This window comes from Eschrichtius robustus, chromosome 21 (genome assembly GCF_028021215.1).
Source record: "Eschrichtius robustus isolate mEscRob2 chromosome 21, mEscRob2.pri, whole genome shotgun sequence".
Taxonomy (NCBI): domain Eukaryota; kingdom Metazoa; phylum Chordata; class Mammalia; order Artiodactyla; family Eschrichtiidae; genus Eschrichtius; species Eschrichtius robustus.
Genome location: NC_090844.1, coordinates 12,792,127 through 12,811,613, shown reverse-complemented (window position 1 = coordinate 12,811,613; position 19,487 = coordinate 12,792,127). Strand labels below are relative to the sequence as shown.

The window sequence follows — 19,487 nt, the reverse complement described above, 5'->3', positions numbered from 1 at the left end:
TGTAACTGTGGAGGTGAATCCATGGAATGAAATACTTTGAAGTGACAATGGGGAGCCTTCAAGACAGAAAGCACCTTGGTCTAGCCCCTACTCCCTGCATGGCAATATTGCTTTTAAATTATAGGAAAACCCACCTTATATAAGTATAAACATTAGAAAAGAAATGTAAATCAAATATGAAGATATTTTAAGGAAAATGAGAAAAATGAACTAAATACTGCATTGGCAGATAAAGAGGCATACCAGAAAAACATGGCCACAAAGCAGATTGAGAAATGTTTCCTAATAGAAAATGAACTAACAATAATTTTTAAAACTGTAATAAGTTACAGAAACATGACATAAATATGACATATGAAAGTTCAAAAATGAGACAGTTCCACAAGAGGGATGTGTCAAATAAGAGTGGAGCGAGCTCAGGAAAAAATTAAAAAATAATACTTTATGAACTAAGCCTAAGCTAGAAGTTACACAAGAAAAATTAGATGTCACAGAAAGCATAACAAGGGAGATTGAGGTTATAAAGGAGGAAATTAAACAGAAATAAAGAAAAAGATTGTTTATAAAGGTAGATGTAGAAAATAGGCAAAGAAAAATCCAACAGTGTACAACTGGAGTTCCTGAAGAAGGAAACCAAATCAATAGATCAGAGCAAATACTAACTTAAGAAATCTGTGATGAGATAAAAAGACACTTGAGTCTATATATTGAATGGGGTCAGTATGTACCTGGGAAACTCAACCAGAATCATCAGCAGTGAGACACATTCTAATTAAACTACTGGAATTGAAAGATAAATTCATTTTGGTCTCCAGACACAACCCACCACCACCAAATATCAATTTTTTGATGGAAAAAAGGACAAATTTGAAATGAAACTCTGTTCATACAAAAACCTGCACAAGAATGGTCATAAAGACTTCATTCACAGTAGTCAAAACTGGAAACAACTAAATGCCCTTCAACAGTGAGTGGTTGAACAACCTGGTACATCTGTACCATGGAAATCTACTCAAGGATAAAAAGAGATGAACTATTGATACAGGCAATAGCTTGGATGAGTTTCCAGAGAATTTCCAGAGAATTATTGTGAGTGAGAAATGCCAGTCCCAGCAGTTACAAATTCTATGGCTTCATTTATGTAACATTCTTGAAATGACGAAATTATAGAAATGGAGAACAGATTAGTTGTTGCCAGAGTTTAGGAACCACATGGTGGGTAGGAGGTAGACAAGGTTATAAAAAGTCAACATGAGGAATCCTTGTGGAGATGTGTCTTGAGTGTGGCGGTGAAGATACGAGAAAATTGCATAGAACTGAATACACACACACATATATATGCAAAACACAGTTAAAACTGGGGACATCTGAATGAGATTGGTAGATTGAACCAACGTCAAAATCCTGGTGTGACATTGTACTCTAGCTTTATAAGTTGTTACCTTTGGGGACACTGGTAAAGGGTACACAAGATCTTTCTGTATTATTTCTTACAAATGCATGTGAATCTATAGTGATCTCAAAATAAAAAGTTTAATTTAAAAAGTGCACTGCTCTGAGCTAACCAATGTTTCACAATCAGTCAACATAGAGGAAATTTCGATGACGAGGATGATGGTAGTCATGGTGATAGTGGTGATTATGATACTAATTCCCATTTACTGAGCTGTCACTGCAGGTTCCAAGAGAACCGAGGCTTCCTCTTAGTCGCCACTGCACCCCAAAGACTAGCACAGTATTGAATAAATATTTGTTGAATAGCTGGTATTGAGCAAATACTGGTTGAATAAACGAACAATTCTGCAAGATACCTATTATTATTCTCATGCTTCAGATAAGAAAGCTGGGACTTAAAAAGGTTACGTAATACCCAGACGTCACACAACTTATAAAGAGAAAAGTTAGGATCGGCTGATCACAAAGTCCGCTATTAATAACGACGTCAGTCTCGCAAAACGCTAGGGTAACTTCCAATAAACCAACATGAATGCTCTTCATTTTGGTATCACCACTTTAACTGCCTGGCATCTCTCTGCTGAATCTCATGACTATTCTTATTTACAGTGATGCATCCTCAGCCCTCCCCCCTGTCTTCTTGTTCTCTGCACATCCTTGTGAGACATTATTATTAGTGCCACTGTGTGTGAAGGGAAAAGGAGACTAGTTTACGCGTGTTCAGAAAATCTACCGATGACTAGAGCATTTTTTTTTTAAATTTTTATTTATTTATTTACTTATTTTTGGCTGTGTTGGGTCGTCCTTTCTGTGCGAGGGCTTTCTCTAGTTGCGGCAAGTGGGGGCCACTCTTCATCGCGGTGCGCGGGCCTCTCACTATCGCGGCCTCCCTTGTTGCGGAGCACAGGCTCCAGACGCGCAGGGTCAGTAGTTGTGGCTCACGGGCCTAGTTGCTCCGCGGCATGTGAGATCTTCCCAGACCAGGGCTCGAACCCCTGTCCCCTGCATTGGCAGGCAGATTCTCAACCACTGCGCCACCAGGGAGGCCCCTAGAGCATTTTTTTAAAGCATGTTAGATGCTTTAGTAATTTCCACTAATTTCTGAGAATACACTTAGGAATCACCTTCTGAATTTATCTTATTCCAATTTAAGCTGCCCACATAAAAATCTGCGAATGGATCCGCTGTCAGGCATGAGAAATAGTTTGAAAATAATAGGTCTGGCTGCTTCGGGGAAAGACCATTTAGGAAACAAACTCCCCTGATGTAAAGAATAAACACTGGGGCTTCCCTGGTGGCGCAGTGGTTAAGAATCCGCCTGCCAATGCAGGGGACACAGGTTCAAGCCCTGGTCCGGGAAGATCCCACATACTGTGGAGCAACTAAGCCCGTGTGCTACAGCTACTGAGCCCGTGCTCTAGAGCCCGCAAACCACAACTACTGAGCCCACATGCTGCAACCACTGAAGCCCGCGTGCCTAGAGCCCGTGCTCCGCAACAAGAGAAGCCACTGCAATGAGAAGCCCGTGCACTGCAACGAAGACCCATGCAGCCAAAAATAAATAAAATTTAAAAAAAAAAAAAAAAAAGAATAAACACTGGAAGTAAATTCTCCAAGATGTGCAAAGTCTTTATCATTAGGTAATGAGATTATGAGTTCTTTTTGTTTTTCTGCATTTTTCAAGTTTTCTGCTCTGCATGTATATTATTCTTAAAAATAATGTAGTAAAAATAAGAAAATGAGTAGTCTAGGTAAAAATTTTACAAATTTTTTAATTTAAAAAACAAAGATATTCTGGTATAAACCTATCTTAGCCCAGGTTGTCTAGAAATCAGAATGAAGGACAATGCATTCGTGCTAACACTTCATCGGGGAGAACGATCCCGGGAAGGAGAGAGAACAAATATTATAAGAACAGTACTGAGCTGTTCAGAAGCACAGCTGATTCTCCATCTTACGGGGGGTCTTCAGAGGGGCTCAATAAACTAACAGATGTCTTGAAACAGTCCATGGGGGCAGGAAGAGAGAAGAATTTATTCATCAACTGCCATCTCTCACCTGCCAAAGTGTACCCTGCAGGATGTTAACTCCTCATCTCCTGGAGGAGCAGGGGGCGGTATCTCCAAGCAGCCAGTGGGAAAGCAGACCCCAAGACAGCGGTGGTGGACTCTTCCCACCAAGCCCCTCCCCCGCCATCTGCAGTCATCAGCCTCAGGGGCCTGTTCAGGGGGACAGTGAGTGCGGGCTCCATGAGGTTCCCAGGGGTCCCCTGGCTCTGCGGCAGGAGGCCGGGGAACAACAGGAACCCCCAGAGCACCACCATGGCGCCCTGGCCCAGTGAGCAGGTAGACGCCCACTTGCCATTGCTGTCAGCACGTGATGGTGGCAGAGCTAGACAAGCTGCCTCCAGAAAAGATGGAGCTTCCTGTCTGGGAAGGCAGGCTGGTTAGGAGTCAGAGAACACAGGCCGGTGCCTCACGCAGGGCACCCAGAACAGGCTGTCAATATGTGCTGTCCACAACGGTGCCTCTTTGGGCCTTCAAGGGGGAAACATCAGAGAGGGAAAAGTTCTAGGTTCTATGTATCCGTGACTCACATCCTGATGCCTTGATTTTGATGAGAAAAAATTTTAAATCACCCTCTTTTTTACTGCAGAGAAAATAAGATAGCAAAACCTTGCAGGGAACTTTCACTGAGATACGGAAATGACACTGCCCAGCTGGATGTCTCAGGATAATGCTCAGATTCACTGGTCCCAGCATCTCTCCTTCTAGGGCATTCGCAGCACACGGCCCTAGGGACCACCAGTCCCAAAGTTCAATGTGGATGGAGCTGGGCAACATGGCAGTCCGACCACGCCTCTTCCCCTTCCTTATATCCGTAGGGAGGCGACCGGGACTCCAAATTCAGGAAGTACAATTTTCTTACAAATTGGGGTCCCGAAGACACAAGAAAAAGAAAAACAGGAAGCGGGAGGGAGAGTGACGTCTGCAAGGGCTTCTGTCCAGCTCCTCCTAGGACTGTCTTGCTTTACTGAGGCCTTGGGCTGGTGACTCCGTTCTTAATTTTGTGATGATGAAAATGCCATACAGAGTTTTGGAAGAAACATCCAAAAAATAATATCATTACACCCTGCATCATATTTTACCTTTCTAGAAGAGTCCCCCCGTTCCCCAAAGATAGCATTTTCTACTGTCTAGAGCTTTCATTGGGGCACAGGACACAGAAACAGGGCTTGCGGAAAGACAAGAGGATTTTGCAAAGGGAAACAGAGGCTGGTGCCTCTGGTGTCTGAATTACACAAATTACATTGGTCCCTTAGCCTGCAGTGTCTGATAAGTCTTCTCTTCCTCACTTTTTGACAAGGATCGTTGGCATCCTTGTAGGTCACCGATGTCCCAGTCACTCTCACATTTACAGGGAGCTGGAAATGAGAATAATGGGCACAGTTGGACTCATCTGGGTTTTGGTTTCCGCTCTTCCATGCCTCAAGACTTTGCTGGGATGGGACTTAGAAGCTTCTAGGGATCACGCATTGGCTGTGGCCTGTGGGTTTCATTGTCATTCAGATGGGCCCATTTTTTTAGTGAATGACTGGATCCATAGTGGGCAAATGACAAATGGGCATGGGGTGGGTGAGGAAGGCATTCTCCTGTTTAGATGTAAAAGTGAGAAAAAACAAAAAAACAAAAAAGAAGAAGAAGAGGGAGAGAGGGCAAGAAGTAAGAAAGAACAGGAAAGAGAAATCTCAAAAACTGGGAGATTTCCATAGCGTAAGTCTGTAGTTTATCAATATATGCCATAAATATTTACCAGTCCCTTCTAATGTGTCAGGAATGGTTCTAGGAGCTAGGGACAGATCAGCGAAGAAAACATGTCTTTGGAGCACTTACAATCTCGTGGTTCCACTGGAAGGCCCATTTAGGATTCTGTGGCAAGAAGGAAGCTATTAGGTCTTGTTTAGTTAAGACTTTGAAGCTCTTCGGGTCCCTTTGACATCATCCCCTAGTCAGAGATCTAAATCGAGATCTGCTTCCTACAATCCAAAAGCTGAGACACGGCAGAGAATTCCCCCAGCCCCAGAGGACTGGCAATTGGAAGAGAACCAGCTCAATGAACATGTCGTCAAGCAACAGATCAGAGTCACCAACATCCTGAGGAACCTTCTGGGTAAGAGAAAAGCATCCTGGCTATAACTACAGTGGGGGCTCATCTGCTTCTTCCTTGAGTGGCCGCAAAACAGGAGCACATCTTTATCTTCAGAATCTCTCCAGGAATCCACACGGGTGCTTCCGGTGGGTATATTGGTATCGTATCACCAGGTGTGCCCATCCATGGACTCTCTTCCCACTGGTGCTGTGATACTGTGTTTTCTTTTTTTTTTTAATAACTTTTTTTGGTCATTTTTTTCTTGTTAGAAAAAAACCCATTTACTGTTGAAAACACTTTAGAACAGATAAGTAAAATGAAGAAAATTAAAATCATCTATAATCCAATAATCCAAAAATAGAATTTGGTGCATATACTTCTGGTCTTTTTTCTTTGAGTATGTATTTGTGTTTTTGTAGTGTTTGTTTTGTTTTGCCTTACAAAGCAAGATCATATCACACACACTGTTTTGTAACTTGCTTTTTTCTGCAACAATACAGAGCGACCATTTTTAAAGGTGATTTCACCAGGGAGGAGGGCCCTTCTTACAAAGAAAGATTTGTCTGTTGGGGTTCGGGCCCCACTTAAGAGCTCTGAGCTCTGCCAAACCAAACAGAAAAGAAAGAATGAAGGAGGGACCTGGGTCTGGCAGCGCCGGCATCTGCAGTGCGGGCCACTCTCCCTTCCGGGCGAGGACATTCCAGAGGCACCTGAGTCCGATGCTCTCATCCCCTGGCCTCCCCTTCAGATACCGGCCACCTTCTTCTGGACACGGAGATTCTCCACTCTTCTCTTCGGCATCCGAGGAGGGTGGGGGTGAGGGGGGCTTGGGGATGCCAGGGTGTTAGGACCCCGGGTGGAACGGCCCCCACAGACCCCAGACACCTGCAAGTGGCCTGGAGGTTCTGAGCTAGACACATCCTCTGTCTTTCTGGACTATCATTCCACCTGCAAAGAAGAGGTAAAACTGATACCGGTTCACCTCCTAGGTGGGCTTTGCAAAATCCTTAGAAGGCGTTTTGCATTAGCTTTAGAAACTCGCTGTGCAGGCCTCTCTGAGCGTGGCATCCTGCCCGCTTTCTGGAAGTGGCTGCACCACGTTTAAGCCAGGGGTGACCGCAGCGGGGTGAACGTCCATCTCAGAGGCGCTGGGGGCCTGTGAACTCCTTCAGGCTCAGCCCGCTGCAGCTCCAGCCGGGAACCGGGTCCCCGCATGAATGCAGCTCGAGCCCGGGGGGATGCAGGGACGCGGGGGAGGCGGGGATGCGGGGATGCGGGGATGCCGGGATGCGGGGATGCGTGGCAGGGAGCGTGCGTGCAGAGTCCGTGCTCACCCGCCCAGCCAGGGTTTCTGCAGGTCATTCCAGCAGGTGCAAGAAAACCTTTTCGCTTGCTCGTCACAGCTGGGTTCCGATTTTAAAACATAAAGGCTCCTTGTCCTGAAGTCACCCAGCCTGTCTAACCACTTTGGAAATTTCTTTCTGCTTCGCAGAACCCGGAGTCAGTCATCCGACGTCGTCCTGGGTAGTGAGCCGGAGTTATTCATGCACCGAGCCTCGAGCCTCGGAAGGGAGCAGCCCTGGTTTTCGTTTTCTGTGAGGGAGGGGGAAGCAACGCTTGAAAGGTTCAGCTTGCCCAGCGCGCTCAGACACACTTGACTTTGAGAACAGTAAACATTCTACTACCTGATAGAGGAGGAGGAATGATTAACCTGCAAAATAAAACATTGCGGTTAATGGTTGTAGGTGGGTATGGACACATGCTCTCTCCTTTGACCAGACTTTAATCAGGCTCCTCTGAGCACCTCTGCTCGACCAGGCCCGAACTGGGCTTCTCTCCCAGTCCTTGGAGAATCCTGTTTGGGCAAGAATCCTGCTAAATCAGTTTCATGGAAATCCCCACCTTGGTACCCGACCACCCTGGGCTGCCTTCAGCCAGAATTCTGTTGAGTTGGTCTAGCAAGAGCCCCCTTACCCCTTAGGTTTTCCCATCCCATTCCCATCTCAGTAATTTCCCATCCGCTGACCCCTGCCTGCTCCTTGCCTACAAATCCACATTTGTCTCTGTCGGCGTTGGAGTTGAATCAATCTCTCTCCCCTGCAAAACCGCATTGCAATGGCCCCTCTTGAATAAGTCTGGCTAACTGTCTTTAACAGGTGTCCTGAATAATTTTTTTTAACAGTATCTGTGTCTGTGTTGAAAGATCCATCATGCAGTGATTACCGGTTTTCAAAGAATTCGTATAAAATCCATTTATTAAACATCATTTAATCACTCCTTCATGTCAGGCTCTTGCACTAATTCCCCAAGGGAATCACTTGGACCATCTATAATATTGATTTGAAGTGTGTGGTTGGCAGAGGTCTGCAGGAGTGGATGTCTGACACCAGTTTGTAGAAGTTTTCTTGTTGGTCTTATCCTTACAGCTGAAGATTCCTTGTCAACTTTACTTTTCAAAGCAGAAGCTCTAAGCAGGTGAGTACAGGCATAGGATCCCTCTGTGTGGAAGAAGCCAGATGGAGGGTGCTGGGTGTCCTTTAGAGAAGGTGACAGCTGCCACCAAGATGTCAGAAGGCCATCACACCAACCTCCCTGTTCTCCAGCCTTTCATTTACATGATTATTTCATAAGAAGAGGGGAGAAAAGGAGAGGACCAACAAACCAAAACGAAAACCAAAGCTCTTGAATAACACGAGAGTTAGTGAAGTTACCACTCATTATCCTGAAAATTATAAAGAGAAAGAATCAAGTTATTAAAAATTCTCTCTTTCCTATAGGAACTATATTTTAGGGTAATTAAATGGACCTAGTAGATGAGGGGGAAAAAAGCTTCTATATAGCATAATGCCAGCCAATAAATGCAGGACAGTATATTAAAATTACATTTTGCAACTTCTAATTAAGTAACTGATTCAGACAATTGCCAGTGATGGATGTTCAGCTGAACCTTATAATAAAGGGATTAGGCTGTCATTCTCTAAACCCATTGATCCATCTTCGCATGACTAAAAGTGAGGCAATCAGACCTGTGTGGCAATAGGATGTGTAGCATGTCATCTATGAGATATTATTACAGAAAAAAAGCAGGGGGGAGGCAGGCAGAAAGGGACTCAGACAAGCTTTGAAGTCTAACTCCCTGTCCACAGGAAATCCAGGGGACAGAGAAACAAGCCAAATGACACCCTGGGGAAGCAGTCAGCCAACACCAGGATGTGGAATATTTTACAAGACGTTGACTGCATGTCTTCAACAGGTCAATGATAAGGGATAGAAAGGAGGAAGGGACTGTTCTACATTAAATGAAACTCAAAACAGACTTGAGACATAATTAAATATAATGATGGACCTTGTTTGGATGCTGATTCAAACAAACCAACTGTAAAAAGACTGCTTAGTCAATCAGGGAAAATTGAACATATATTGTGTATCAGGCAACCTTTAAGGAATTACAGGTAATTATGAGATGTAATAAGGTATTGTGGTTATGTTTTTAAAAAGTCCTTTTATTTATGGGTGAAATTACGTAAGAGGGGAATAGATGTGGGTGCAATATCATGTAGACGGTAGATGGCAAAGTATGAATGGCTACAGAGCTGAGTACAAGCATGGAAGTGTGGTATTGTCTCTACTTTTGTGTATGTTTGAAAATTTTCACTATAAAAATGAAATAAAATAAAGGGTAGCGATTAGAAGTAGAGAAAATATTGCAAATGTAGTCTAAGCAACTGGTAAGCACTAACACCTCTGATAAACGCATGAACTATCACAGAGCTCCTCCCACCCTGTGTTTAAACGATTCAGTATTTAAACACATCTTGAACGTAGGGCTTCTTATTGTTTCCTGTTAAATTTGGCATTTGGGATTCAGTCCTTTGCTGAGACAGTGGTTTTTGATTATCACCCAGGGTCTAAGATTCCTCAAGCTACAATTCTTCAATACTCTAACGAGCATTATACAACTAACAAGAAGACACCCTTCGTTCAAAAATCCTCGAATTCCAACAGAAAAAGCCCTGTCCTCCAGAAGCAGCGGTGCTGACAGCAGCAAGCATTGTTTCAGTTGTAAGTGAGTTTCAGGCCTCCCCTAATTCTCTTATCACTGAATAGGAACCTATCGGGTAGGAAAAGCAAAGCCAGCTTTACTCAGCGCTGGACAGGTCTGTCTACTCTATGAACGCTTGGTGAGCCTGGGGGCTGTCTGGTGTGGACGCCAGCCAGCACCCCTTCATCACCTGCAAAGCTCTTCCCTGATATGTTTACTTTACAAACTTTTATGTGCCCTCAAAACCCAGCTCGCATAACAGGATCTGTTCAAGGATGATGGAAACACATTCCCATACAAGAAAAACACAGAGCAATTTCATGAGGATCATGAAAACAACTCCAGGGTCACTTCTGGAGGAAGCCATGCCTGTCTGCTGCTTCATCACTTGATCCCTATAAATCACCTCCACTGGGGTTCCTTTCTACCTTGTATCTTTTATTTATTTTTATCATGGAAAGTTACAGACATATCCAAAAGTAGAGCCCCCAGGCACCCTTTACCCACTTTTAACAATTATTAACATTTTAAAAATCTGGTTTTGGGGGCTTCCCTGGTGGCGCAGTGGTTGAGAATCTGCCTGCCAATGCAGGGCACACGGGTTCGAGCCCCGGTCTGGGAAGATCCCACATGCCGCGGAGCAACTGGGCCCGTGAGCCACAATTACTGAGCCTGCGCGTCTGGAGCCTGTGCTCCGCGGCAAGAGAGGCCGCGATAGTGAGAGGCCCGCGCACCGCGATGAAGAGTGGCCCCCGCTTGCCGCAACTGGAGAAAGCCCTCGCACAGAAACGAAGACCCAACATAGCAATCAATCAATCAATCAATCAATCAATAAATCTTTAAAAAAAAAAAAATCTGGTTTCATCCACTTCTCTCCAACCTGGTTTTTTGTCTTCTGGAGCATTTTAAAGCAATTCCCACACATCCCATCAGTTCACCAGTCTTGTACCCACTTCTATTGCAGTAATCGCATGGCAGTAGAATGTGCTTGCATGCCAGTGTCTCCTGCTGGACCACAGATCTTCAGGAAGAGGATTCCTTTATGCTTTAGCAACCAGCACAGAAACTGGCCCATGGCAGGCGCTCGATAAACACTTGGAATTCAACGTGTAATTAAGGTCAACAGCTTTATTGCCATAGACTTAAGGTCTTTTTTTCCTCTTTTTTTTTTTTTTTTGCCGTGCCGCGCAGCTTGCGGGATCTTAGTTCCCTGACCAGGGATCAAACCCACGTCGCCTGCACTGGAAATATGAAGTCTTAACCACTGGACCACCAGGGAAGTCCCAAGAACAGGTCTTAATTCACAGAATGCATAATGCCTCAGTCATCAAATCCATATTTAGCCCAAACTCATTTATTTAGGAGCAAACACTGGCAGCATTAGAGTGGTGGCTGTGTAGCATAGTGGCTAAGCACGTGGGCTCTGCAGGCAGAGTGCCTTGAATTGAATCCCAGCTCTTCCACCAGTTGCCGTGTCATTGGGTAGGACAGACTGTATTTTCCAAAGATGGCTGCAATGATCTCTCCTGTCCCCCCCTGTTCTTCTAGGATGTGGCCATTTCCCCGTCAGGAGGTAGGGTTTATATTCCCTCCTCTTAAATGTGAATGGGCCTGTGACCATAGTTGAAGTGATGTTATGTGATATACAAGGCCAGGTCATAGAAGGCAATGCATCTTCCACCTTGCTGGCCAGACCACCCACACTGGAGCTCTGTGCTGCCATGAAAGCATCCAACTACCCTGAGACCGCCATGCTGTGAGGAAGCCCAAAGACCACATGGGAAGGTCCTGAGACTAAATGGAGAGATGCCTGGCTAGCCCCATGCTGCTTCAGCTCCCTCGTTCTCACAATCCCCACTATCCTAACTCCAGCTACTGTCAGATGAGCAACTGCCTGAGTGACGGCAGACCAGAACTACCCGGCCAAGCCCTTCCTGAATTCCTGACCCACTGAAACCATAAAAAATAATTGTTGTGTTAAGCCATCAAGTACTGGGATGATTTGTTTTGCAGTGATAACCAGAACACTGGGCAAGTTACTTAACTTCTCTGTGCCTCAGTTTCCACATCTTTAAAATGGGGATAATAACAGTACCTACACCATGGTGGGCTTTTAGTAAGAACAAAGTTGCCCGGCACACTGTAGCCCTCAATAATATCAGTAATTATCATTTGCGAAATATACATGGTTTAGAAATCCTGATCAACCTAATAAAGATATTATTTGCCAGTTCTCATATGCCAGGCAGGCTGATACATTCTGGGTAAAGGTGTATTCTATAAATGAAAAACTACTTCAAGATGGCTGTGAGTTTTGCATTCTCTCAACGACTGGGGAGAAAACAGAATTTAAAACATGGCTCGACCTGTCACTTGCATGGTATATGTCACCTGAAATGCAGGTGTGCCTGGCAGGGTTGACTTTGGTTACATGTTCCCCTCTGGTAAAACACGCTTCAGAAAGCAGACACAAAAGGCCCGGTGATCACTTTCTCTTTTGTTCTCAGGCACAAGTAAATTGAGTGGAAGGGAAGGTTTCTCATAAATTTGACCTTTGAAGAGAACCTGAATATACTTAAACTACAAATTTCTTTTCTCATGCATGAAAACATGGGATTTCATACTCATTTGGTGAATTGTATGCAGTTCTTTAGTAGCTGTGTCTGAGAATGGCATCGTTGGCTAAAATAAAAGGAAGATGGTGATGGGGCTCACCACAGGATGGCTTGAGGAGCCCTTGGTAGAAATGTTTCAGAACAAATCCACAAGCAAGAGAAAATGCACATTTCTATTCGGTATCATGTGTTCATTCAACAATCTCTAATCACTAATGCTGCACCTAACCGCTTCTTGACAATTATAGTCATTACTATTTATTCACTCAACCATTAAATAACACAACCCATCTCAAGTATTTTTTTACACTAGGAGTTGAGACACTTTTAGTGACTTTTCTGGGGTTTTAGATCAAGAGGAAAGGTGTGTGCTGGGACTACATAGACCCTCCCCATTACAAGAGTAAGCTTAACTTTTCCACTTGTTTTGTCCTTGAAAGCACCCCCTCTTTCACTGCAATGCCAATGTGGAAATCACAGCTCAGAATTTTTTTTTTTTTTTTTTTTGTCTGCGTTGGGTCTTTGTTGCTACGTGCGGGCTTTCTCTAGTTGTGAACGGGGTCTACTCTTTGTTGTGGTGCGTGGGCTTCTTATTGCGGTGGCTTCTCTTGCTGTGGAGCACGGGCTCTAGGCACACGGGCTTCAGTAGTTGTGGCTCACAAGCTCTAGAGCGCAGGGTCAGTAGTTGTGGCGCACGGGTAAGTTCCTCCACGGCATGTGGGATCTTCCCGGACCAGGGCTCGAACCCGTGTCCCCTGCATTGGCAGGCGGATTCTTTTTTTTTTTTTTCTTTTTTTTTTTAGTGATGGATGTTAACTAGATTTATTGTGGTGATCATTTTGCAATACATACAAATATTGTATCATTATGTTGTACACCTGAAAACTAATATAATGTTGTATGCCAATTATACCTCCTCAATAAAAAAATAAATAAAACAAAACAGTGGCAATTATACTACCTTACATACTTCTTTAATATTTAAACCTCGTAATTACAAAAAAAAACCAATAATTTGTAAAATCTAGTTTACGAAGTGAAGATGACAGCCAACATTTGTGTAGTCCAGAGAAAGCTGCCTATGAATTCACTGATTTTCAAACTCCAAACCTTGCATATTTCCCACTCGCCATGCAATCTCCAACTAAGAAAATGAAATTAAACGAGAGTGGTTATTGGAATTATTTCACTTATTAACTATTGCAGGTGTTTGTTTAAACTGAATCCTGTCGTCCCAGATTCCCTGAAGACTGTTCAGACTTTCCAAGAGCAAGTACAAGTCAGAGGCATCTTCTTCTGATGGTGGTAACAACACCACCTCCACCACAACCAGCTCACTGTGCTTCCTGAGAAAGGGTCCTCTTCTAAGAGCCTGATGTGTATTGACTCACTGCCTCCTCACGATAACCCTGTGAGGCACTGTGGTGGACAGACTCTAAAGGTGACCCCACAATCCCCATCTTCTGTGTTCATACCTTTGTGTAATCACCCCACCCATACCTTTGAATGAGTGGTGGGTGGGACCTGGGACTTGCTTTTACTCACTAGAATACAGCAGAGAGAACATGATAACATGTGTGTGATTATAGTGCCTGCCTTGCTGGAGCCTCTCTCCCCCTGGCTGGTTTTGAGAAAGCAAGTGGCCTTTGGTCACCAGCCAACAAGAAAATGAGTCCCTTGGTCGTACGACCAGAAGGTCACACATTTTGCTAACACCTTCGGTGAGCTTGGGAGTGGATCCTCCCCCAGTCAAGTCTCAGATGAGACCTCAGCCCAGCCAGACCCTTTGACTTCAGTCTTGCTGAGGACCTGGCTGAGCTGTGCCTGGATTCCTGACCCAGGGAAACTGCAGACAATAAATATGTGTTGTTTCAAGCCACTGTGCGTGTAAGTAGCATTGCTCTTCAGCAATAGATAACTAACACAGTGCTGTGGATATCTGCATCCTTGCTTTACAGGGGGAAGGTTAAATAAACAGTCCGCGTTCACGGAGTGAATGAGAGGCAAGATGAAAAACCAGGAAGTCTGGGGTCTGGACGATCAGCGTTAACCACCGCGTGTTACTGCCTCTGCTGACATTTTATAGCCCACCTGTCTCACTCCCGCTTCTGAGGGTGGGGACTCCTGTCCTGAAGCCATGGGCCCCATTAGGGCACCAAACCCAATCCCTTGCAGCCCCGGTGCCAAGGCCGTGGCATGGCATTTGTGCCGGCACAAAGGAGAGAGCAGGGGTAACGGGCCATGACTTCCCTCCCATGGCCCTGGCAACTGGAAAGGAGCAAAGCTTGGTCCCACACCAAAGGCTCCAACTGCCAGGTGGATTCTTAACCACTGTGCCACCAGGGAAGCCCTACAGCTCAGATTTCTTAACACCTATTGTTAAGAACAGTATCGAGAGAGGCTTTTAATATTCTGGGTGGAGTTACTAATGGACCATGAAAGAAATGACTGAATGAAAATGAACGTAAAGAATCTTTTTTTTTTTTTGGGCTTCCCTGGTGGCGCAGTGGTTGAGAATCCGCCTGCCAATGCAGGGCACACGGGTTCGAGCCCTGGTCTGGGAAGATCCCACATGCCGCGGAGCAACTGGGCCCGTGAGCCACAACTACTGAGCCTGCGTGTCTGGAGCCTGTGCTCTGCAACAAGAGAGGCCGCGACAGTGAGAGGCCCGTGCACCGTGATGAAGAGTGGCCCCCGCTCGCCGCAACTAGAGAAAGCCCTCGCACGGAAACGAAGACCCAACACAGCCAAAAATAAATAAATTAATTAGTTAAAAAAAAAAAAAAAGAATCTTTTTTTTTCAAGTAATGTGAAGACTTTTTTAAAAATTCAATGTAAGAGCCATGCTCTGGAAAGCCTCTTAATAAAAAGAAGAATTCAAGGATAAAGAATCTAAGGCTTTCTGAGGAAAACTGAGTTGAAGTTGCACTTTTAGGACCACAGATACATAAAATTAAGCAAATTGGAAATTATTTTTATGCCAAAGGCAATACCATCCTCATCCTCTTGGTAACATGCAACATTGATTATCCACCAGCTCTTACCATCAAGAATCAGGAGTCAAACGTTAATCCATAGCTCCCCCAAATTCCAAATTTTAAACGCTTTATATAAAAATTTATACCCCTGAGTGGCGCATAATACTGGTAAGGAGTAATACTGAGCATCAAATGGCAACACGGTACTAAGACAGAAGACAGGGTCCTCTCATGAGGGACAGATGATTGTGGCCGGTGCACAGAGGCAGGAAGGGAAAGACTCTGAGGTCCTGCTGGACACTTGTAACCTCAGTGAGTCAACAGCTCCTGCAATTGTGTGACAGTTTTGTTTTTGGGACCCAGGAAGATCATGATTTCATGTATTTCTGAACTAAGACTTGCAATTTAAAAATAAGTGAATAGAATACATTCACAGTAAAATGAACGACATGGGAGAATTCCTGGTTGAGAAAGGATTACGCTATTGAGGGAAAGCACAGACCTGTTTATGTGGTGTATTTACACTCACACAAATCACACTGACATCGAGGCTAACAATTTTAAAGTGGATGCCAATGATTCATCTGTCCTGACACGCACTTAGTACTTCGTGTTTGACGATGGCGGTGTTAACACGTGAGACCTTTATTACATAAGCACGGCATGAGACGGACCTTTGGATTTTTCAGACATCAGGTTACATCCCCTTAGTGAGTCATGAAATCAATTCAGCAGGTTAAACCAGGAGTACTTTTAACAAAACAGAGTAGGATATAAAATATAAGCGCATATAGAAAGTATTATCTCATGAAATTTTTGTTTACAGTTCCTCTTGTGTATTTAATTTTTATCATTCTCATACCGAGTCTATGAGATAGTATTATCATCGTCCACATCTTACAGGTAAGAACAGAGACAAACAAAGGGCAACATGAACAAAGTCACTGGAGCTGGGATTTGGCCCTAGACAATCCGACAAACTCCTGTGGCCTCCGCCTGTAAAGCTGTGATAACAGGGAATTCATGTCCTCCCTGCCCGCCACCGCCCCAGTCTCCCCGAAGATGGGCAGCGCCGGCTCTAGAACACGGACCTATTTCCCGTCCTACACACTCCACCATACCTCTGCAACCGTGTTCTGAGTAAAAGCTGTTCCACGGGCTTCCCTGGTGGCGCAGTGGTTGAGAGTCTGCCTGCCAATGCAGGGGACACGGGTTCGAGCCCTGGTCTGGGAAGATCCCACATGCCGCAGAGCGGCTAGGCCCGTGAGCCACGACTACTGAGCCTGCGCGTCTGGAGCCCGTGCTCCGCAACAAGAGAGGCCGCGACAGTGAGAGGCCCGCGCACCGCGATGAAGAGTGGACCCCGCTCGCTGGAACTGGAGAAAGCCCTCGCACAGAAACGAAGACCCAACACACCCAAAAATAAATACATAAATAAATTAAAAGGAAAAGGAAAGGAGGGGGGAAATTGATTAAAAAAAAAAAAAAAAAAAAAAGCTGTTCCACGAAGCTGAACTCAAACAAGCGCAAAATAAATAAAAGATACATAGAAGCATATCTGAAAGAGAACATATTTATTTACATTATTCTTTTCCTTTTTGAAACTCCTACACTTTTAAATAATAAAAATCTCTGGGAAATGGGGTAGTTTTAAATTAAGATATTTTAACAAAGAGGATTTTCACAATATGATTTTTATTTACATGAATTTTCAAAAGTTTTAAATAGTTCTTTTCAAATTGCACAACATAACTAAAAGCTCTTATTGAGACCTTGCACCTTTCTCAAAAACTTTTAGTTTAGGGAATTATGCTTAGAATCAGAATCTCGCAGTTCAGATACTGACAGGTAAGGATCTTGTTAACATACTTAAAAATACAAACCTGCTTCATAAATGATCCACCTTTTGGCTGCAAGCTGAACCTAGTTGACATGTTTTGATGGTAAGCAAAGATATTTTTTAGACATCTTAAATTGCTTTAAAACTTTCTGGAAGTTTTCTGCATCAGTCACGTGACTGCTTTCCGCTTCCTGTGTATGTATTCTGAGCACACACTAGATTCACGAGGATGGATTTACCTCCGGTTTAGCCAACTCTGAAAGAGACACCCAGGGATTCAGAACTTTCCTGGGGCAGACACTGGCGCGCGTTCCCCTTGTCCAGTCATATTTCAGATGCTTAACTTTCCTCGGCCACTGCATGTGCAAATCCCTTACTTTGAGAAGACGTTACTATCCATAAAATGACTTTCAACAGTAACAAAGGACTGACATCCTTTCACGTCACACTGACAGATTTCAAATATTTATTAGTGAAACTATAAGAGAGGATAGATTTTCCTAACATTTTAAGCATGAGTTCCTCTGAAGAGTTGGTATAACATCCATTAAAAACCGGCAAAGATTAACTTGTACCATGATCAAGCTACAGTTCACCATGAAAAACTTATACAGTTCTGTCCAGCGTCTCCGTAAGAACAGCCGAGGCCCGTCCTGAACATCACGCGGCAGCGATGGAGGCGTCGTCCGTGAGTCGGCCCTGGGGCTGCCGAGTGGAAAACAAGACGGGTTTACAGAATGACAACAGTAGCGCTATTAATTGAAGAGATTTTGAAGTTCTTGGAACTGTTTCACGAAAACAGAAGAGACGTGTGCAAGTATCCAAACAAAATGTGTCGCTTTCCTCCCCTCCCCGCACCCTCGTTCTTCACGTGAGCCTGGGGACGGTGACCGCGCGGGCTCCACGCTGCCCGCTCCCTCCGTGCCCAGCAGACGCCACCAGCTGATCCCACCCGCCCGCGGAGTCCACCTCGTCACTACTTTCCTCTTAACCTGGTGTTCTAGCAGCTACCACCAATCTATCAAGGTGCCGCGTGTGAAAGGGAACCTGGCCACCATTCCTGCTCGAGCGGTAAAGCTTTACCCTCTCTCCCTTGCTCAGCCTGTGTCCCGAGCTTTAAGCAGGCCACAAACCTGAGCTAACAGCAAGCTCTTTGGGATTCAAGGTTTCCCAATCTCCTGTCTGAGAAAAAGTGATTCACAGTGAACTCTAGGGTATTAACAACGAAGATGGCAAGGATTGAAGCAGCAGATAAAAAGAAAATTTCCCTTTCTCGAAGTTCACTGATTCAAACAATTCAAAACATCACATCAGAAGAAGAAACGCTAAGAGTGATTAAAAGGTGTCATGACTGTTTTTAGGTGGAAAATTTCTGACAGGTCAGCAACACCCCCGAGAGTCATCGAGTAGCTAAAAGAATGAAATTCTTGCAAATGACTGCTTCACTGATGTACGTTAGCAGACCTTCGTGGGAAAAGCATGAGAGACGGTGTTTGGGACATGAAGTAGATTAGCATTACAACCTCAGCACCACAAGCCCACTGCTGTGTTTCAAGCAGCTGATTCCTGTGGGTTCCCTGGAGCAGTGAAGGGGGCGCTCCGGCTCTGATCTGTTGCTGGGCAGCTTTATGTACGTACGTAGCATGTGTGCATGTGTGAGTTAGGCATCTGAATGGGATGAACGAAAGACTAGGCTGCTGGTCTTTCATACTTCATGTAATTTTTAGGACTCATGGAGGACATTTAGTTTTAGAAACAGAATAAATGGCTCCACCAGGTCAAATCCTTACCAAACACAGCTTTACAAACAGGGACAGAGAACAATAAATTCGTGTTCTTATCATGCGATAAGAAAACAAATCTATTTTGCAAAGGAAGAAAAATATGGATCCAAGCTTGTTCTAGGGCGGCACTGTCCAACAAAACTCTCCGTGAGGATGGAGACGATCCACATCAGTGCTGCTAGTTGCATGCCTACCGAGCGCTTGAGATGTGGCTAGTGCAACTGGTAACTAAACTTTAAATTAAGTTTTAATTAATTTTAATCTCAATAGGCACATGTGCTCGTGGCTACCATACTGGAATAGCACAGGTCTAAAGTTTAATAAAGGTATGACGGGATGTAAAATTTTAGTCAGTGATTGTTCATGAAGTGGAAAAAGGGTAATCCTCATTCACTGCCCTTAGAGTGACAGGTAAAACAATTTTAATTATTGAGTTTTCCCAGATGATAAAGGAGCTGGCTCTGAATAAGCCAGTCAATGTTTTTAGCAGCTGTCAAGTTACTAGAAGATGGTTCTTAAATTTAGAGAAAAGATCATGGCAGTTAGAAAAGGGCGTGCTGATTAGGTTACAACTTATGAATGTTTATTTTTCTCGAACCTTTCCTTATGGACTTAAACACCACC

General features: G+C 44.3%; 1 protein-coding gene across 1 annotated transcript in view; it reads right to left on the bottom strand.

Annotated features, from left to right (window-relative positions):
* Positions 1-16,946: 16,946 nt before the first annotated feature.
* TRAPPC11 (trafficking protein particle complex subunit 11) overlaps positions 16,947-19,487 on the bottom strand; it is a 40,501-nt gene continuing 37,960 nt past the window's right edge. Inside the window, exon 30 of the mRNA XM_068532059.1 lies at positions 16,947-17,784. Coding sequence (XP_068388160.1) covers positions 17,740-17,784 — 45 coding nt within the window. The 3' untranslated portion in view covers positions 16,947-17,739. The remainder of the gene's footprint in view (positions 17,785-19,487) is intronic.